At 42.4% G+C, this 22202-nt stretch overlaps 1 protein-coding gene across 2 annotated transcripts in view; it reads left to right on the top strand.

Annotated features, from left to right (window-relative positions):
* The window catches only part of FER1L6 (fer-1 like family member 6), a 176123-nt gene that overhangs the window by 68453 nt on the left and 85468 nt on the right, over positions 1-22202 (top strand). For both annotated transcript variants that reach the window (XM_045004365.1, XM_045004364.1), the window contains exons 4-11: positions 6019-6101; positions 10457-10586; positions 11820-11874; positions 11988-12119; positions 12737-12799; positions 18643-18721; positions 20002-20158; positions 21275-21461. In XM_045004365.1, coding sequence (XP_044860300.1) covers positions 10492-10586; positions 11820-11874; positions 11988-12119; positions 12737-12799; positions 18643-18721; positions 20002-20158; positions 21275-21461 — 768 coding nt within the window. In that variant the 5' untranslated portion in view covers positions 6019-6101; positions 10457-10491. The remainder of the gene's footprint in view (positions 1-6018; positions 6102-10456; positions 10587-11819; positions 11875-11987; positions 12120-12736; positions 12800-18642; positions 18722-20001; positions 20159-21274; positions 21462-22202) is intronic.

The raw sequence follows: 22202 nt of genomic DNA, 5'->3' as shown, positions 1-22202 counted from the left end.
CAGCCTTTCCAGTTTTCAGTAACATTGCCTTCCTAATTAGGTGAACTTGGAGGCGCCAGGAAATTCATTTTCTCTTGTTTAAGCAACTATCACTTCCACTTACCTCTTAGACGTCTGTGTCTTTTCCCTAGTTGATTCAGACTGTACTTTTTGTGAAAAAATATTTTTTTCCTATAGCAGTTTGCATACTTAGGGCTTGTCCACACTTACTGGGGGATTGACAAGCTGTGATCAATGCATTGGCGGTTGATTTAGCGGGTCTTCACTAGACCCGCTAAATCGACTGCAGATCACTCTCCCGTCACCTCCTGTACTCCACTGGATTGCGAAGAATAGGGGGAGTTGACGGGAGAGTGTCTCCCATCAACATCCTGTAGTGTGGACTCTGTGGAAGTAGATCTAATCTACGTTGTTTTGAGTTACGCTATTAACGAATTTCCCCTGTAATGTAGACAAGGGCTAAGTTCCTGCAAGGGGAGTAAAAGAAGACATACTCATTTTCTACTGTGTTTGTTTTATATACAATGAAAGACCTGACCAGCATTGCCATTGTTCAAGATGGCTTAAGTTAACACTATCTGAATTAAGTATCAGAGGGATAGCCGTGTTAGTCTGGATCTGTAAAAGCAGCAAAGAATCCTGTAGCACCTTATAGACTAACAGGCGTTTTGGAGCATGAGCTTTCATGGGTGAATACCCACTTCGTCAGATGAATTATTTTCAAGCCTCATTACTGACCACTAAGTTCTTAGGAGTTCAGATTTTTGCCTTGGAATGTGTGATATCCTTTTTTTGGGGGTGGGGAAACTGCATTGTGAGATGCATGCACACAGAGAGCTGGTCTTGAATTGACATTTTAGTAATAATTTAGTAATAATTAGTATCTTTCCTAGACCTGAAGAAGAGCTCTGTGTGGCTGAAGAGCTTGTCACTCTCACCAATAGAAGTTGCTCCAGTAACACATATTACCTCACCCACCTTGTCTCTCTAATATTCTGGGACCGACACAGCTACAACTACACTGCATACATTATTAGCGACAAGCAGTACACAAGAGCCTCCTCCTGGATCAATCTATTTATCCATCTCTCTCTCCTTTCCTCCCTCCAGAACCTCCCGGGGGAGGGGGGGCAAGTGGGGCAATTTGCCCTAGGCCCCAGGCCCTGCAGGGGCCCCCATGAGAATATAGTATTCTATAGTATTGCAACGTTTTTATGGAAGGTGCCCCCGAAATTGCTTTGCCCCAGGCCCCCTGAATCCTCTGGGCAGCCCTGCCTTCCTCCCATTGGGAGGAGTTTTATGACTCATTCCATATATTATAATAGAATGCATCAGTTTATGCCAAGTGTCAGGTGTTTTCAAATTACCTCTCTAACTAATCCTGAAAGGTCTTCACTCCCTCCAACACCACGCACCCCATTTCAGATCAACTAGGCTGAACGCTGTGCTATATTCTGAGTGTACGCAGTATATATTTTTCAGGAACGAAGTATAAAGATTTCCTGCAAAGTGCAGCTTGGGATCAATCTGTTTGGCCAGCTGTTTCTAGCTTCCACCTTGGTTTTGAAGAGAGGAATTTTTGTTTCAATGGGAAAACCACTGAACAGATTCCTCATCCCACCACCCTTCTCTCTAGAGTGCATGCACTCCTGGGACACAATATTTAGCATACGCTAAGGAGGAAAATGTTTGCAGGTACCACTTGCTAAAATCATCACTGATATTCCTCCCCAGCCCTAATCTCGTTTCTTGAAACAGAGATCACTCTCTCACGCTGAGCTAATACAATTTCCAGCAATTTCACTCGGCAATATTTTCTAAAGAATTTAACTAGTTTTTATGTAACAGACATCAGTGAGTGATTGGCATAGTCACAGATTCTGAGGCCACAAGGGGCCACTATGATCATCTGGTCTGACATGTCTTTCCTAGAAAAAATTGCTAGGTCAGTTCCCCACGGTGGCTGATTTGTTTTCTTGACCTCTCCCCTGCATTTGGAAATAGTTTTCCTCTGAACTGGTCACACAGATGAAACTTTTGGCTGTGAAACCCCATCCGATTGTGGGTCTGCACCAAGGTGCTCCATTGTCTTTCAACTGGCTTTGCCCCCAGTCTGGCTGCTCACCCCTTCTTCTGGGTTGGTGAAATGTCAGTGAACGTGTGTACCTCCACACTCACACTTTCAGCCTCTACATACCCCTGAGTTTTCAGTTTAGGATCCATTTAAGGCTCTCAGTTTCTCTGTAGGTTACTAGTAAAGGATACATCTGGGTGACTATTTGTAGTGTGAGACTAGTGGTTAATGTTAGAGTAGTGTCTTTATTGTGTTCATTCAGAAGGAGTTTAAGGGTCACAAGTCAGGAGGTGAAGGCTTTGGCAGCCATACAACATTTGGACCATGAGTCCATGCATCCTTACTCCAGCCATTCACAGTTTGGCACCAGTGATGTTACACTGCAATGTGTTCCAAAGATGCTGCAGCTGTCTCTTCAGTAGGGTGGACACAAACTTTCCTTGGAAACTGCTTTTTGATAGATTTTTTTTTCAAAAAGCATCTATTCAAACCTTGAATGATGATGCATGATGGGAAGGTTGATACAATTGTCCATATTAGAATTTTAAAAATCTTTTTCCTTTAAAAAAAATCTAGGAAATTACATACAAAAACTATGTTAAAAGAATATTATTGGGGTTGCCAAGTCAAGCACTTAAAAGTTAGGAAACATCAGACATACAGTTGCCCGTGCAACATTAATTTGGCACCTTTGTGCATGCACATTATAAAATTTAACAACTTAATCACAGTTTCTTTTGCACAAGACATTTGCCTCACTTATTGCAAAAGTTGGACGCTCAAGGGGGCTGAATAAAAATTGCACAGACATCTATAAATCTGGCACTTCTTAACTTTCAAGTGCTTGACTTTGCAGCCTAAATAACATTTTTTAAAATATATTTTTGTATGTAATTATCTGTATACTTCTGGAATTCAGATAGAGGATGGGAGAAAATGGGCCATCCTTAACCACTGCCCTTGGAACAGAAGTGTAGCATAGGTATCAAGTTAGTAACATGGGAGTGATTATGCAGATGAGCTGACATCATGCTTATGAGCGTGCTTATACATTCCTAGATCTATAGTATGGGAGTACTATGTGAATGCCCATCGTAAGGCTTGGAGCATGGCCACTGTGAATGAGATTTTTCCAGAAGCCTGTACAGACTTAGACTGAGCTGAGTGCTTCTACAGTTAATAAAATGTTCTGGACCTTTTTTCCTGACAAGACTGGTTCCTGAATATTTATTATATGTTATAGGGACGCCAATGCTGCACTGGGACAGAGAAGTCTTGGAGTCAGCATCTAGCTATGATCAGCATTTGAAAAAATAAGCTCAGGAAGAGATAGGATTTTGAAGCAGGCCATCATAAACTCACAGAGCCATGCAAAACTCTGTCTATACGCCTTTGACACCTGTTTTATCTCTTCGGCAGATATTCAGAAAGTTGTGCATGCAATTATGAATTTGTACATGTGCTCACTGCAACTGCATATATAATTGCTACAGTTGTGTCCACAAGTTAGGTTTGCAAAGTTTGTACATTTTTGCATATTCAGTCACATGCACACTTTTCTGAAATTCTGGCCCATGTGGTACACACCACTCCCTTAGATGGACGGCTTTGATTAGAAGAGGACTAAATGAGGCAGTTGACAATGAACTAGTGATAGATGCTTTGTTCCAGGAAAATCTGTGTCCTACTGCAGTGGAAAAATGGTTAGAGGTTGTCAGCGCAGCTCAGGATGAAAACATCTCCAAAGTTTGTAATGTTTGGACCTATTTTTCATGGCTCATTATAGAGATAAGACCTAGCAAGCTGAAACATTTGACTGGACTACACCAAGATTACTTAGATTGTAAATTGTTTGGGGCACTGTGTGGGGTTTGCCTGTGTGCCCCAGGCCAGCACTACTGCCTAATGGTGATACTCCAGGGCATAACACCTAACGGCAAGAGTCCAAGGGTCAATTTCCCTGGCAGTTATAGTTTGGGATAACATGGCCCAATCACAAGAGTTAAAAGGCTGCTTTGCCTAGTGGCAATAGCTCACGGTAGTGTCGCCCACTGGCAAGAGTCCAACAGCCACTTTGCCTAGCAGTTCCAGGGTAGTGTCGTCCCACTGATGAGGTGCGGGAACCCGCGCCCATCCTACTCCACTGGGTTCCAAACCTTGGCCCTTCAAAACAGTGGCCCTTGGACAGGGTTCAGGGCCTGATACCCCTAAGCACATGTAACGCCGACAGACCCCGGTCGTTGTTGGCTGGGATCAAACTGGGACCTCTGGAGCTTAATGCATGAGCCAAAAGACACATCTTTTAGCCAAGGCTGTAGCAAGCTCATCAATCTCTAGCTGTTGTAGCTGCCACTAGAGGGGGACAGAATGCCACACCAAGCAGGCATGGTTTACACAGGGTTACTCCCTGGGTCACTTCCTACCCTTGTTCCAGTCCCTCCGATGTCGTCCCAGGTTGGACTTAGGGTGTCTCCTGCATTCCCCTCTGATCCATCTCTGGAGTCTCTTCCACTGGCAACAGCAAATCATCGCCCTCAGCTCCTGCAGTCAATGGATTTCTAGCTGCTCAGCGATAGGGCCCAGTCCTTATTTATTTATTTGGTATATGCAGGGCTTGGTCCAGGCAATGTTGAGTCCTGGAGGCTTCCCGGCAGGAGGCTGCTGCACTCAGTTGGTCTCTCCTTGGTCAGCCCATACTGAGCTGAGTTGCTCCCTGGTAATTGCTCCCTCCACTGGTAGCATGCCCAGCAGAGGTAGGGGGATGTGGCCTCTTGGGCCCAGAGCAGTTCTTTAATCCTCCCCTCACCAGTGCGGGGCTGGTACACCCTGTCAAAGGCAAGGACTGTCTTTGTTCTGTGTCTGTACAGCATCAAGCACAATGATCCAGGCTGGAGCTCCTAGGAGCTACTGCAATACAAATAATTAATAATAAATGGGACAGAGTACTGGGGAGTCATGTAGCCAGAAATGGGTGGGTGGCTGGTTTACGTTTCCCCTCACCCTTGTTGAACCTTGCTAGGGGAGGAAATACTGTAATATTCTTTCAGCAGAAAGCGTTTTCTATGACATTTGAGGAGCTTTTGGCTTTCTCTTCCATGTTTAAAACCAGTTCGATACGCATTTTAAATGGCTGTGGTGCCATGAAAACGGAAACACAAAAGAAAAAAGGGAAACAGAACAAAACTCTGAAAGCACAACCTGGATCTGTTCCAGAGCTGTGAGAATGGGGTTTAGCACTTTTGCTTTAACTGTTTCAACCCAGGGACCTAAACCTGCTCTCGCTGAGGTCGGTGGGAGTTTTGCCATTGACTTAATCAGAAGCAGAATTGAGCCCTGAGTCCCCTCCATGCAGAATGCCTTTTTTGTATTGCATTTCATGCCACTGAAGGCCATTGCAGCAAGAGATGTGGCAGCAGCGCAGCCGACAAGATGGTGGTTGAAGTAGGCCTAAACAAACATTGTATGTTGATTTTAATTCACTGAAAAGCTGCTTTTGACTTGGAACCTGTAAACTTAATCTGCCGAGATGCTTTTAAACTAGCAAATGCATCTTTGGTCTCATCCTGCTCAGTAATTATGTTGTGTGGGAAGTCAATAGAAATAGAAGCTTAGCTTGGCTTTCCTTTCTTGACCACTGATTGGTTGCCTTTGTTTGAAATAAAGTGACCAGTACGTTCTGTAAGAAGTAAATAAATAAATATATTGCTCTGTATGTTCGTAAATTCAAAAATATAATGAAGCCAGAATAAAGCCCAAAAACACAATAGAAAAAGTTTCCTTGTTTGCTTTTATTACTTTTGTAGCAGGGGAAATGGAATATAAACAAACAATCTTACTTGGATATTAACATTCCCTTTGAACAGCTGCTGAAATGAAATTGGATGTCTATGTAGAACAAAACTTGAAGCTGTCTTTGCTATGATTTTGTTTACCTTCTTTTTCAGAAAGGGGCTGTTTGCTGGCATAAAGCTGAAGAAGAAGAAAAAAGGCGAGAAGGGGTTAATTATTGAAAACAAAGGTGCAGCGGGTAAGGCCTAGTAAATCAATATTACACTTGGTTAGAAAAGAGAAGAAGGGTGAGATTATTTTATCCCTAACTTCACCTGTAAAAGCATTTGAATTGAGCCTTACAACTATTGGTTTAAGAAATGATAAAATGGGCAGTAAATTCCATATCAGTCCTAACTAAATATAAAGACAGCCTACTCCTACAGGATTAGCTGTTTGGTCAAAGGCACTTAGAGATCATATGAGTGCAGATTATAGCATCTGAAATTAGCCTAATGTTATAGAAATAAATGGTCAAAACCATTTTTCCTTTAGGGAAGCACTGAGTATTGGACAGTTCAATCTTTCTAGATAGATATTGATTAAGTTACAGGAAATTTGAAATTCCATTCAGGTCACTGTGATTCCATTCAGAAGTTGTAAATCACAAGAGGAAAAAACTTAGTGGTTTGTGTGATTGTCGGAAGCCTGAGATAGAATTATAGTCCAGTCATTTTAAATACTTATTAAAATTTTATCTAATACATGGATCTTGCATCCAAAATATACACAGGTTCCTATTGCTCCTTTTCCTACTGCACTTCTCTCTTCCAAACTCACATGAAATTCTCTGAGGTGTCTTCCCCCACTACTTTACTCTCCTATTCCAATAGCTCTCCCTTTCACCTCCAGCACACCAGCTATCCCATACAGAAGGGGTTAGTTGAGTCTCACAAATCCTAGGTGTGAGGTCATGCCTTGAATTCTGTGGGGTCTTTTAAAATGTGGATTACAGTGTGTTTACTGCAATCTATGAATTATTATACAATAAAGAACTGTCAGGTACGTATGTATACCATGACCCTCTATTGTAAAGAAACAGAAGTACTTTACTGTGTGTCATAAACACTATATTGCTGACAGCTGCTACACCAAAGGCGATTCTCCTTTAGCTCACATGGCAAGGGCTTGAGCTATTGGAGCAGAAAGATCTGACTTTTGTCCATACTACTGCCATGTAGTTCTGAGGGAGCATGGTGTGCAGCATAGCAATAACCACTAGGTTCCTAGGTGGTCCTGTTTTTTTACAATATGTTACATTGCTTTCATTAGTGAAATCTGCTGCACTTTTCCATGCAAACACTCATGTTTCAGCAACTGCTTAATACAGCAGATTCTGCCATTAGACATCTACATCACTGTGTTGCATCTTCATACACATCATTAGTGCCCTTGATTACTAAACATCTGGACTAAGGGAGAAATCTCTTAACATGACAGCAGGTTCCTTCTCGGTTCTGATTGAGGATTTTGTCTCCTGCTGGAGCTCACAAGATGTATCAAAGAAAGAGTATGCTGCGGGATTATGTTCCACTGGCTGAATCATTTTCATTTTCTATCAGTGAATTCACACAAGGCAATATTTGTGGCTGATCAAAAATATCTGCTCAGATAGCATAAGGAAATTTTAAAGGAAAACCATAACAAAATTATTTAAAATTTGTTATTGATAAAATGAAACTGAAAAGATTTTTCTTGACAGAATATAATTCTGGCACATGGCCGTTCCCAGCTGGAAAAGAATTCTGAGTGTTTCAGCCTACAAAGTAAACAAAGTAAAGCAATAAAGTGCAGTAATCAAACAGCACATGCTAGAGTCAATAGGACAGGGGCAATGATCATGACACTGCAGCAATGCAGAAGCAGAACAAAAGAAAAATGTAGAGAGGGACCCTTAGGGCTAAATCAGTGCAGCTGGTCCTAATGGAGCAATGCCAATTTAGGCCAGTTGAGGTTGAAGTCCTCGGCTTCAATCAGAACCATACCAATGTTTATGAAGATGCCTCCATGTCCAAGTTTTCCGACCCTTGTATTTACAGGCTTTTCTGTGTCTCCCATCACCATGCTACCTGAGTGCCTCTGACACATCGTTGGTAGTAGCTTCACAACTTCTCAGGGAGGGAAGTATTATTAGCAGCCCCATCTTGCAGATGGGGTACACAGGCATAGAGAGGTTAAAGGAAACACTTTCAAAAGTGTCCTCTGGTTTTGGGTGCATCAGTTTTACCCTTCAAGTGTTTCCAGTTGGCCAGCCAACTTCAGTGCCCTTCATGTTTTGGAGACGTGCCGTAACTGTTGCTGAACTGCAACATTTACCATGTTTGCATAAAAATCCTTCAAAGTCACCCCAAATTAAAACTATCCCCACAACTCACTCACCCCTACTTAACGCCCCCCACGCTGGGGGCAGCCTGCACAAACTGAAAAGCTTTGCGATGTGCCGCAAAGAATAGCAGATTTGGGTTCTGTCCGGCCAAGCGCGCAGAGGCAGGTAGTGAGTTTCAGAGCTGATGTCTCCTCATGGCAAATGACTCACTTCCCACCTCTTCCAGTTTACATCTGGGAGTTGTTAGCCTGAGTGCTCTGCCTATCTTAATGGCAGTATACAGCAGAGATGTAGTCTCTAAGTCAGCCTGCATTGATGCAGAGCTTCAATTGGAAGTCAGTGCAGGCTACAGGATATACTTCCTGCTGGAAACACTGCTTTGTTCATTATTATCTTTAATGGAAGAAGGAGTCAGACATCTTTAAAAAAAGGATGAAGGAAAATGTAGGTCCACCACTTAGCCAGGAAGGAGAGCTAATATTGGATGACACCAAGAAGACTGAGGTGTTTAACTCCTATTTTGCTTCGGCCTTCACTAAAAAAAAGTTAATTGTGACCAGATGCTTAACATAATCAATATTAACAAGGGTGCCGAAACAAAAGCCGGAATAGGGAAAGAGTAGGTTAAAGAATACTTAAATAAATTAGATGTATTCAAGTCAGCGGGGCCCAATGAAGTTCACCCTAAGGTACTTAAAGAACTAGTGAAAGCAATCTTGGAACTGTTAGCGATTATCTTTCAGAAGTCATGGAAGATGGGTAAGGTCCCAGAGGACTGAAGAAGGGTAAGCATAGTACCTATCTTTAAGAAGGAGAACAAAGAGGACCTGGGGAGTTATAGATCAGTCAGCCTGACTTTGATACTTGGAAAGATACTGGAATGAATTATTACACAATCAATTTGTAATCCCTAGAGGACAATAGGGTGATAAGTAATAGCCAACATGGATTTGTCAAGAACAAAGTAACCTAATGTCCTTCTTTTGACAGAATGACTGGCCTAGTGAATAGGAGGAAGCAATAGATGTAATATACCTTGATTTTAGTAAAGCTTTTGACAGAGTCCCACTTGACATTCTCATAAAAAAAACTAGTAAAATGGGGTCTAGATGAAATTACTATGAGATGAGTGCACGGATGATTGAGCAACCACAGTCAGAGTAGTTGTCAAATTGAGAGGGCATATCTAGTGGGGGTCCTGCAGGGATCAATCCTGGGTCCAGTACTGTTCAATATTTTCATTAATGACTCAGTTAATGGAGTGGAGAGCCTCTTTATAAACTTTGCAGATGACACCAAGCTGGGAAGAGTTGCAAGCAATGCGGGGGACAAGATTAGAATTCTTGATAAATTGGAGAATTGTTTTGAAATCAACAAGATGAAATGTAGTACAGACAAGCACAAAGTACTACACTTAAGAAGGAAAAAATCTAATGCACAACTAGAAAATGGGGAATAACTGGCTAGGTAGTAGTACTGCTGAAAAGGATCGGGGAGTTATAGTGGATCACAAATTAAAAATGAACCAAAAACGTGATGCAGTTGAACCCCCTTCACCCCCCCAAAAAACCCCACCCTAATATAATTCTGGGGTGTATTAACAAGAATGTTGTATGTAAGACATGGGAAGTAATTGTTCCACTCTATTTGGCACTGGTGAGGCCTCAGCAGAGTACTATGTCCAATTTTGGGCACTAAACTCGAAAAAGATGCTCATGTGGACAAACTGGAGAGTCCAGAGAAGAGCCGCAATAATGATAAAAGATTAAGAAAACCTGACCTGTGAGGAAGGTTAAAAAACCTGCGTGCTGTATATTTAATCTTGAGAAAAGAAAACTGAGAGGGAACCTGGTAACAGTCTTCAAATAGGTTAAGGGCTGTTAGAAAGGGGATGGTGATCAGTTGATCTTCCTGTCCATTTAAGATAGGACAAAGTGTAATTGGCTTAATCTGAAACAAGGGAGATTTAGGTTAGATATGAGGAAAAATTTGCAACTATAGGGATAATTAAGCACTGGAATAGATTACCAAATAGGGTTGTGGAATCCCCTTCATTGGAGGATTTTAAGAACAGGTTAAACACCTGTCAGAGATGGTCATCTTTATACGTGGTACTACATTGGTGCAGAAGAATGGACGAGAGGACCTCTCAGGGTCCCTTCCAGCCCTACATTTCTATGATTCTATGACAGAAGGGGATACATTTTCTTTATTTTTTTATTAATTAGGTGAGCATGATGAAAGTGACGGTCTTCACCATGAGATGTCTGGAGGACAGGAAGCGGGAGAGGGTGATTTCATGTATGATGACACTGCATCTTACAGTGGCTTTGCACCTGCAGGGCCGCAAAGGAAAAGGTACTTTGCTGCATCACCAACATTTCCAGTTATTCCCCATCCTGTTCTTCTTGGTGACAGCACTGCTGTTGGCAGCACACCCTGTGGCTAGAATATCAACTTGCTGAAAGTACGGATCTCTAGCCTGCTGTACTTCTACATGGTATATTGTGATTGTCACCAGATACAGGTCACTGCAGAGTGTGAGTAATGGAGGGAGGACCAGGATTAAGCTGCTAATGAAAGTTAGAGAAAGAGGACAGAAATCTTGAGAGTTGTCATGGTTGATGATCTGGGAAAAAAATGTGAGTCTGATCCAAGTCCCACTGTCGTCAGCAGGAATTCTTTCATGTATTTCAGTGAGCATTGTATCAGACCCTGTATTTATATCTGCTATATATCTATAGCTATATAATACTCTGCATGTGCAGAGTTACTTCACATATACGTAACCCCTGCTTGCTCAGAGTGGCATCATGTCCCCCTCTGGTGCAGTTTAAGTCCCCTAGAGATTGATGAGCCTGCTACAACCTTGGCTAAGAGACATGCTGACCCACCCAGGGGTGTCGGTAGTGGGGATCAAACCTGAGACATCTGGAACTTAATGCCTGAACCTCTACTGCCTGAGCTAAAAGATATGTCTCTGTTAGCCAAACCAGTGGCAGACTTATTAATCTCCGCTGGGCCTAGATACCACTAGAGGGGGACAGAGTGCCACTCCAAGAAAGCAGGGGTTACATATATCACATATCAATGTACAGGATATCTATCAATGTATAGGATATCTATCTATCTATGAACACAAACACAGAGAGAGAGGTCTGATGAAGTTAGAATATCATATCCTGTGTTATGCAGGAGATCAGGCTAAATGATCATAATGGTCCCTTCCAACCTTAAAATCTACGAATCTATGAACTGGATAAGAATCAGACAGAGATTTTCAGTTCCTGGCATTCATTCCCTCTTTGCATTTTCATACTAAGCATTAAGATAAAATGTGAAGAAACACAAAGCTGTTTTGGGGAGATATGGAAATGCTTGGTATCATTATCCCCAAGAAATATCCCAGGGCTCACATTTGAAGTGAATGCTGGTGATATAAAACCAAGTATCCCATCTCAAAACTAGTCACTAAAAATAGTTGTTTCAAGGAAAATGGTACTAAACATGTCTCTTGAGCATGTGGCAAAGAACAAGAATGTAACATTTTTGATGGGTGATGCATAATATTCTGTTCCATAATTTAAACAGAGCAAAACCGGTGTCCAAAATTCATGATGGCGAAATAAAATCCCAGAATTATCAGGTGAGTAGACTGCATGCACACATTTATAATAACACTACTTATGCTAATTAAAATAACTGCTGGGATTGAATCTGAGACTGTTTTTGTGCATGTGTTGTATCTGTGCCCTGCAGATCGCAATAACAATCATTGAAGCCCGGCAATTAGTTGGTGAGAATATTGATCCAGTGGTGATCATAGAGATTGGAGATGAAAAGAAGCAAACGACAGTCAAAGAAGGCACAAATGCCCCATTTTACAATGAAGTAAGTACCTTGCAGTTGGGAAGATGCTGTTTGAAATGGTTCAGAATGGTGATTGTTCATATTACAGTGACTAGAGATTAATGACTAAAGCAATCTTATCTCTCTGACATGTGAAGTTTGTCAGCAAGCTGTTAAAATTTAAAGTATGGAAGAGCAAAAGTGACAACTCTGCTCCATTCTGCATGTCTCAACCTCTCTCTTTTCATGTTCCCTCCAACCTGATCCACCAAGGACATGACTCGCCGTGACTCATTCCTCCTCTACCACTCCCATCCCTCATTCATGAACTCTTCCCAGAATAGTTCCCTCAACCCACCATCACACTCTCCAAGTTCAAATCACTCTGACTTTTTTTTTTTGCAAGTTACACAAGGAGTTTGATAAAATAACTTCCAAAGCAAACCAAATTATTTCTTCTTCTGGGTTTCCTGCCTTCTCTGCCTCTACCTTTTAGATTTAGAGCTCTTAAATAAATGTAGTGTGTGTTTTAAAATAATCAGTCAGAAGCATATGTGCAAGTATATTAGATTAGGCCAGAACTTCAAACTGTGTGGCAAATAGTGCTTGCTAAAGACAGCATCAGGACAATATTAATCTGCAATTTTGTTTTTCCACAGTATTTTGTGTTTGACTTCATTGGACCTCAGATGCATTTGTTTGACAAAATTATCAAAATCTCTGTAAGTATTTTGGGAAGTTTTATGTTGTTTTATTAAACAAGGCTCAAATATTTGGCTGTGTGTGTTATACTAGGCCTAATAGTGATGTTCATAAAAAGAAAAACAATTTTGTTTTAAATGCAAATGGTATCATGAGGTTGTGCACTAAGGTGAAGTCAGGAATGGGGAAAGGTAGAAGTGGCAACTGGTAATGACTTAAAGAGACTTAAAACAACCCAACAGCCAGATCCTGTGTGAATTTTCATGGGCATCTTTTTGAAAGTAAATTATAAACTAGTGAATAGTGTGTTAGTTGGTTGGATATTTGAGTGGTGCATTTGCCTCACACTGGTCCTCTGTAGAGGATGAATTTCACCCAATGTTAACGGAGCCCTCATTGTTGTCTTCATCCCTTTAATTTTTAACCTTCACATCAGTTTTTCTCAGTTTATTGAGCTGAAACTTTTCTTTTTGGGAGGGGGTGGGTGCTTATCTCAGTTCTTCAGCCACAACCCAAGTTCATATTGAAAGCTGCATTCCAGCTCTTTAGGCATGAGCAATATCAGTGCTAAGACAATCCTAGCATTTTAATTGTTGCTTGTTATTCAGGAGGAGAAGGAACCCAACTGTAAGTTAAGTTGCTATGCTCAGCACTGCATTGCCTCTGTTGTGGTGAAACCCCAAGGAGCAAATCCAACTGTCCCAATCAGTCTTGCTTTGAATACTGAAATGAACAAAGATACAGATACTTATTTTGTCAAAGATGGTTTCATGCACCTGGGGAAAGCTGTGTGGCTCTGAATTAACTGCTAATCTCTGCCAGGAATATATTCCTAAAATAATTGATTCTAGGAATGAAGAAGCATTTAAAGTATGCTGTGGGGAATGTGTGTGTTTCACATAGCATTGAGAGGTTTAATATGTAAAACAGGTATAGATCACTTAAGAAGGAAGAATCCCATGCACTGCTACAGGTTGGGGACCAACTGGCTAAGCAGCAGTTCTGCAGAAAAGGACCTGGGGATTACGATGGACAAGAAGCTAGATATGAGTCAGCAGTGTGCCCTCGTTGCCAAGAAGGCCAAGGGCATATTGGGCTGTATTAGTAGGAGCGTTGCCAGCAGATCGAGGGAAGTGGTTATTCCCCTCTATTCAGCACTGGTGAGGCCACACCTGGAGTATTACGTCCAGTTTTGGTCCCCCCACTACAGAAGGGATGTGGACAAATTGGAGAGAGTCCAGCGGAGGGCAACGAAAATGACTTATGAGCACATGACTGGGGCACATGACTTACGAGGAGAGGCTGAGGGAACTGGGGTTATTTAGTCTGCAGAAGAGAAGAGTGAAGGGGGATTTGATAGCAGCCTTCAACTACCTGAAGAGGGGTTCCAAAGAGGATGGAGCTAGGCTGTTCTCAGTGGTGGCAGATGACAGAACAAGGAGTAATGGTCTCAAGTTGCAGTGGGGGAGGTCTAGGTTGGATATTAGGAAACACTATTTCACTAGGAGGGTGGTGAAGCAGGGTGGTTGGAATGGGTTACCTAGGTAGGAGGTGGAATCTCCATCCTTAGAGGTTTTTAAGGCCCGGCTTGACAAAGCCCTGGCTGGGACGATTTAGTTGATGTTGGTCCTGATTTGAGTAGGGGATTGGACTAGATGACTTCCTGAGGTCTCTTCCAACCCTAATATTCTATGATCTAATTTGTACTTTCCCCAGAGAAAAATCAGTAGTTGAATGGTTCACACAAGCAAATAGAATGATACCAAGGAAGTGCACATTTGTTTCCCATTGAAGCCCAAGATGATAAGAGTATCTAAGCAGGTGTTGGTTTTGGGGTTTGGACAAGTATCTATAGTTTAGGGACGACTCTTCAGACTTCTGTGGAACTACATTGATTTACACCAGCAGAACATCTAGTCCTACATATGTATCCCAAGCCTTTTTCAAACCTAAAACTGGGCTAGAACTTGAGCAAGAACTGCTTAAGAGATATGGGGCAGTGCCGTTTGCATTCGTAGCTAGAAATACCACAAGCCTGGCCTCTCATGTAGTATTTCAGCATTTCTGCTTTCAGTCCCTGCCTCACATCCAAAAATTTCAAAACCATTAAAAATGGTTCAGTTTGAATTTGGTCAGAGAAACGAACAATGGTTCAAGATATTGGGAAAGGATTTTTTTTTTTTAATGAAGTATTTTGCCCATTTATAACAAAAACACCAGGCCTAGATCAGAACAGGGCCCACGTTTGAGTGGCAGAACCAGATGGCTGTCTAAGAATCACGTGGATCCATGCATACAAAACCTCTCATTGCAAGATTCATAGAGATGTTCACTATGTATTTGAAGAGCCAGGATCTAGTCTCAATTTTCATACCATCAGAAGTGCAGGGCTTCAAATGCAGTTATCTTGGTTGGGTGCACAAAGTGGGTATTTTCATGTACAAATGGCCAGTTGGAGGCCCAGCAAGACAGCTGTGTTAGCAAATTTCTAGTTTGTATTCCAAATCCCAACCTGATGTTGTGGTGTTTGCCTATGTAGCTTGGGCATGTAAGGGTGAAATTCACCCTATGCAGAGCACCGGCGCAAGGTCTTTGGACCAGTTAAGCTCCGCTCACACCCTTAATATAAAGCTTCATTAGGGCTCAACTAGTGCATAGGCCCTCTTGTTGGCCTTTCGCACAGATGTGTATTTCAACCCCAATTGCATGCACGTTTTGGTGCCTGGCACTGTCCCGCAGGATCAAACCCACAGAGCATGGAATTAGGTCTTTGTAAAATACTTGCTGCATGTGAAGAGTAGATGTGTTCCCAAGAGAAACAGTTCTTCCGTTTGAATTCTATACATTTACCTACATATATTTAAAAGATACAAAAGTAATTAGAACATATTAAATCAATATCTTGCTTATTCCTTTTTTCTCCACACTACATCTTCTTCTTTGAATTATACTAGAATTACAACAAGCCTTCACCTGGTAAATGTCTGTTCTTTTACTTCCACCTCTAATTTTTCTGATTAAGTTTTTCTTTGGTAACTTCGCCATTTGTCAGCATCTGGGCTGAGGGCCTGAATGCCAAGTTTCAACACAGAAAATGGGCCAGTGCCTCAGCTGGTGTAAATTGGTCTAGTTGCATTGAATTCAATGGAGATCCTTGACTTACACCAGGAGAGGATTTGGCCCCAAGGTTGTAATGATTAGGTCATAAACAAAATATGGCATTTATAAAGGAAATGCTAATCTAATGCAAGGCTAATGTCTGCTGTTATAATCAGGAATTCATTTCAGTTATCTTGGAACATGGCTTTAGAAAAAGCCAGCATGTTAAGGGAATAAAATTGAATGAGTGAGCAAATACGTGTCCTGGCTAGACACAGCACCACAGGGGATGGAAAACTTCCTACGTTTGCTTGGTTTGAAGCTAGCCTGAGGAGAAGCAAAGTGTAACAGCCTTCAGGACTACAAATCCCTCACACACCGAATCCGTATTATCATGGAAATGTACAGACCTGTGTTTAGAAGCCTCAGGAAAGCAAATAATGTAGCAGCACTACCATGTCTCAGCCCAGCCGTTAGTCTCCTGGGGGAGAACAGGGCCCTTTTCTGCCTCTTAAGCCCTTATGGATTTCCTTCTCATTAACATCTTCAGACACATTATGGCAACATCCTTTCAATGCTGTAGGCATAATTGATACTGTACTTTCACTCTAAGCCCTTATCCCCACTACTCAGTTACATTTTAGGCTGACATTTCTCCTGCTCCTCCTCAGCTGGAAAGTTTGAAGAAAATCCCTTCCGTTATTTTTTTAGTTTATTGATTGTGAAAAAACCCACCATGGTTTTTTAGCTGCTCAGATGGTTATTGTGCTTTCTTCCCCCTTCCTCCCCTCCCCCATGGAGAAAAGAAAAAGAGTTTGATTTGAAACTTCAAACTTGCCTGCTTTACTGCATCTGGGTGGAGAGCGGGGAGGGTTGGACAGCGGGGGAAGCTTGAGAAATAAGAGTGAAAAAAACTATATACAGAGCATGGCACACAAGAGCTGTTAGTCATTTATTTTCCTTGTCAATTTAAGAGCCCCATCCTGCAAGGGGTGGAGCCCTGTGGGACTTCAGTGGGAACAGAGAACACTCAGAATCTCACAGGGGCATAGGTGCTGCCACAACCCCTGGCTTGAAGTGGTTTCCATCATATACAGGGTTTGCAGTTTGATTCAGTGGCTCTCAGCACCCCCACTATACAAATTGTTCCAGCACCTCTGCACAGGGGTTCCTCACACTTCACACCAGAAGGCCCCTATGTGCCCACAAAGTGTAGTTTTCACATGGGACTATCCCTGAATATCCACTCAGACTCTGGAGAGGGGAGAAAAAATAAAAGGAGAGCAATGAGAGAACTGGACCGTGCCCTTGACCTTCGCTCTAATAGATCCCTTTCTTGCCCTGACTAAAGCTTTATGAAATGTCGTGGTTTTGGTTGTGCAGGACTTGTGAAAGTATTTTATGTGGAGTGGAGCTGCCAGTTTGGTTTCCATGGGTTCATGCTCCTATTGCAGCCACAAAGTCAAAGTGAAATTCATCCAAAGCTGTTGTTTTCCCTGGCTTCAAGGTGAAACCACTGAGTTTTCATGGTTTCTTTGAACCCCCAAGCCTACTTTAACTCATTTTGAAAATTAGATGGATGCTATATTAGTGATTTGACTGGTCTGGCATTAGGTTGGCTGCTGCTTCAGTTTCCCAGAAGGCCTTGCTGAATGCTACGGTCACATGATCCTTGGGCTACAAGTCCTATGATTTGAGAGGAGACTCAAGGTCTATCTCCCCCATGACAGATCCAAACCAAAACCTGAATGCAAGTCTGTGTCTGTGTCTAGAATATATAGAACTGAAGCCCTGGATACGTGTGCTTCCAAATTTGGGGGCTCAAAATCCAGATCCAAATTCGAATTCTTCCCAAGTTTGGGGTGTGTGGATTTGGCTGTTCTAGAAACATGAACTATGAACTCAGATCCTAACCTAGATCTAGGATTTTAGTTTCAGGCCTATCTTTCCTTCCAGTTTGGCCAAAGATTGTCTGAAAAATCTGCTAGCTCTTGGGAACTTTTTCTCAAACATGGGTTGAGTTCCAGACTTCTAATTAAACTCGAAACCAGTGAGATTTGTTTCATAACAAAAAGTTCACACTGCTTTTCTTCCAACCCCACCACAAGGAAATGCTGCTGGCCAGCACCTTGCTTGCCACACACTCAGGGATTTGAAAATCAAATCAAGATGTGAGGGGGAGTGATATGACCAGGAGAGGCTGCTGTTGAATCCCTACTCTGGAAGGATGGAGCAAGTGTCCCATGGACCTGATCTTCCTCTCATTTGCACCAGTTTACATCCGTGTCACTCACTGACATCAACAGAATGACATTTTGTGAGCTCAGCATTGGGCCCATTGTGCAAAATACATATTGAAACTTTGGAAAGCGACAATGTAATTTCTTCTCCTCTGTCTACACAAAGTTTTTGTACCAATTTAACTATTGGTTTAGAAACCAATACTGGCACAACCCTTAGCGTGGATGCAGCTATTCTGGGATAAAACTGCTTATATCCCTCTTGCTTGTTTAAATGGACATATATAAGTAGTTTTATATTGTTATAACTGTGGGTTCCACTGATTTAACTATATTGGTTTCTAAACCCATACAATTAAATCAGCACAAAAACTGATCAGCCCTAAGGTGTCTATGTCTGTTGTTAGATATGATCCCCACTGGCTTCTGTGGCTGCTTTTGTCATCTATGTTAAATATCTTTGCTTGGAATGGTGTTTCGTACGTTGAGTGGAAGGGAATCTCTAATGTGCCTTTCTTTAACAGGTTATGCACAACAAGCTGATCGGGAGCTTATTGATTGGCTCCTTCAAAGTAGATTTGGGGACAGTGTATAATCAGCCAGGTAGGAGATGCATTTTCTAACTTCTCTTTTGTTTCATATGTTTTTTCTGCTGTTTGTCTTCTTCAGTCACTTGAATCCCTTCTTGGAGCCATCTCAGAGCAATTCACCAAGGTCCAGGTTTTCAAAAGAGCTCATCGTCTCTTTAGGCACCAAAATAAATGGCTGGAATTAATTTTTTTTAGAGCTCAGCATGTTGCATGCTAAGTGTTGCAAAGTTAGCTGCAGAAAACTAGGTGTTTTTGCAAATCTGGCCCTTATTTAGGTGCTTAAATGGAGTATGAATTCTTATGAAAAACTGGCATCATTTGTGTATGGTGAGCGCTTGAAAATCTGGTCCCATGTGTTGTATAAGAGGGGAGGTCAGGAAGGGAATGGGGGAGATAGAGAGGAGACTGGAAAAGGGACCATGTGGGACAGTGAAATGAGAAGAGAAAAACAACAGAGAAGGACAATGGAAGAAAGAGACAAAGCAGGATAGAGAGGAAAAGATCCAGCCCGTTTGCATCATCACCTCTACAGCTGTTAAGCACTTTCTGAAATTTTAAATAAACAGCCCAGGAAGGAATTTCGCTGATTTCCTCCTACCTCACATTTATGACCAGCTCTATGAGTCACAGACTGGAATGGTTCTAGAAAACAAATATCTACACTGCAGTACAGTTTTTTATGTATTTAATTTCTCAGCATCCCTGTGAGGAAGGGGTATTCTATGTTATAGCTAGGGAGCTGAAACACAGAAGCTATGTCTTCACTGCAGAAAAAACCCCAACCCTGCAGCAGCAAGTCTCAGAGCCTGGGTCTACGGATTCCGGCTTGTGCTACACTGTGAACCACTGGTAACTACTCTCTGGGAATGATTTTATGCATCCACCTTATAGTAGCTCCATCTAGGTTGTATTTCCCTAGTTTGTTTAAGAGAGGTCATGCAAGACACTATCAAAAGCCTTACTAAAGTCAAGATATACCACATCTACTGCTTCCCCCCAACCACAAGGCTTGTTACCCTGTCAAAGAAAGCTATTGGGTTGGTTTGACACAATTTGTTCTTGACAAATCTGTGCTGTTATTTATCACATTATAATCTTCTAGTTGTTTGCAAATTGATTGCTTAATTATTTGCTCCATTATCTTTCCAGGTACAGATGTTAAGCTGACTGGTCTGTAATTCCCTGGGGTGTCCTTATTTCCCATTTTATAGATGGCCACTATATTTGCCCTTTTCCAGTCTTCTGGAATGTATCCCATCTTCCATGACTCGTATTAGCTTGTATGTTTTACAGGTCATCAGTTTTGTGACAAGTGGGCACTTCTCACAGACCCTGCTGACATTAGGACGGGAGCCAAGGGATACCTGAAGTGTGATATCAGTGTTGCTGGGAAAGGAGAAACCATACAAGCCATTCAGAAAGCAAGTGATGCTGAAGAGCAAATTGAAAAGTACTGTAAAAATTTTCCTTATTTTGCATCTGTCAAAGAGGAAAGAAAATCCATGAAAAGTCCTTTTCTCCTGTTTATAGAATACATGCCTTGCTTGTCTAATCTGGGCTTGTTTTAACAGACGTCTCTGTATGTGCTGCTTTGAGGGGGTGTGGGGGCAGGAGAGTTCTTCTAATTCCACCAACAAATGAAAGGGAGGGATTATTGTCAGTCCCCTGCCTCTGATGAACGTCTTCACTGCCGGCTGTATCGGCGGGTAGCAATCGATTTCTTGGGGATCGATATATCGCATCTCATCTAGACGCGATATATCGATCCTCGAACGCGCTCCTGTCGACTCCGGAACTCCACCAACGCGAACGGCGGTAACGGAGTCGACATGGGGAGCCGCGGACGTCGATCCCGCGCCGTGAGGATGGTAGGTAATTCGATCTAAGGTACTTCGACTTCAGCTACGCTAGTCACGTAGCTGAAGTTGCGTATCTTAGATCGATTCCCCCCGCTAGTGTAGACCAGCAGTGAGGGAGTTCATTCTCATCTCAGGATACTGCTAACTCCCTGCCTGAATGACTTTACTCTGGAGCCATTTGAAATATTTCTGAACAGCAATTTTTTGCCTGGAGAATGCACCAGATTGCAGCAAACTTGAGGTGTTTTTTTAAAAAAAAAAACAACAAAAAACCCCAATATGATAGGAAGACATTCTTTATCCTCCTATTGTGTGTGTGTATTCTTTATATACATGTACAAACACCACCCCCCATTACAAGTTACACACACTGTATGCTATGCTATCCTATCACTATACTCAATATATTTTACAGGAACAAAGTATAAACATTTCTAGCAGGGGCACTTCATAGACTTCTGCCTGCCAAGTGGTGTCGCCGCCTTCTGCAGTTATGGTCACTAGAGAATGCTTTTATTTAGGTGGAAAAACAAATGCACACTCCTTGTCCCCCATTCCCATCCCCCGCCTCCGGGACATAGTATTTATCACAAGTTACGCTGTAAAAAATGGTGTGACCCCCTTTGTTAAAAAAATTGTCTTGGAATCACTTCATTGTCTAGCTGAGTTTTCATTCTGAGGGAAATGGCTTTTTTTTATTCTTGTAGGAACCTCTTGATCCCCAAAGGATTTCCATCTGAAAGACCGTGGGCCAGATTTTATGTGAGAATCTATAAAGCAGAGGGGCTTCCAAAGATGAACTCCAGCATCATGGCTAATGTCACCAAAGCATTCATGGGCGACAGTAAGGACCTTGTGGATCCGTATGTGGTGGTCATGTTTGCAGGTCAAATGGTAAATTGGGACGGTATTGCTCACAAATGTAGGCCTTGTTTCCTGGCGGCTGAGTTACTTGCAAATGTTAAAGCTGATGCACTTTTACTTAGCGCAGGTCTACACTTAAAACACTGCATCAGCACAGCTGCAACAATGCAGCTGTGCTGCTGTAGCTCTTTAATGAAGACATTCTAAGCTGAGGCCTTGGCAACACTGGCACTTTACAGCGCTGCAAGTTTCTCGCTCAGGGGTGTGAAAAAAACACCCCCCTGAACGCAGCAAGATACAGCGCTGTAAAGCGCCAGTGTAAACAGTGCCGCAGCGCTGGGAGCGCGGCTCCCAGTGCTGTAAGCTAATCCCCACGGGGAGGTGGAGAACGTGCAGCGCTGGGAGAGCTCTCTCCCAGCGCTGGCGCTGCGACCACACTCGCACTTCAAAGCGCTGCCGCGGCAGCGCTCCTGCGGCGGCGCTTTGAAGTTTCGAGAGTAGCCAAGCCCTAAGAGACAGCTTCTTCAGTTGGTTTACTTAATCCACCTCCGTGAGAAGCGGTAGCTATGTTGGCTGGAGAAGCTGTCCCACCAACATAGCACTGTCTACACTGACACTTAGATCGGTATAACTACATCACTCAGGGGTGTGGATTTTTCACACCCCTGCGCGATGTAGTTATACCAAAGTAATTCTGTACTGTAGACCAGAGCTTAGTGTCTTGAAAAGTAGGATGAGTACATTCTTTTGTCATCTTTAGTGCCCAGATTG

Source organism: Mauremys mutica, chromosome 2 (assembly GCF_020497125.1).
Source record: "Mauremys mutica isolate MM-2020 ecotype Southern chromosome 2, ASM2049712v1, whole genome shotgun sequence".
Taxonomy (NCBI): Eukaryota; Metazoa; Chordata; order Testudines; family Geoemydidae; genus Mauremys; species Mauremys mutica.
The sequence above is the reverse complement of the archived record's forward strand: the minus strand, read 5'-3'. Positions and strand labels throughout refer to the sequence as shown.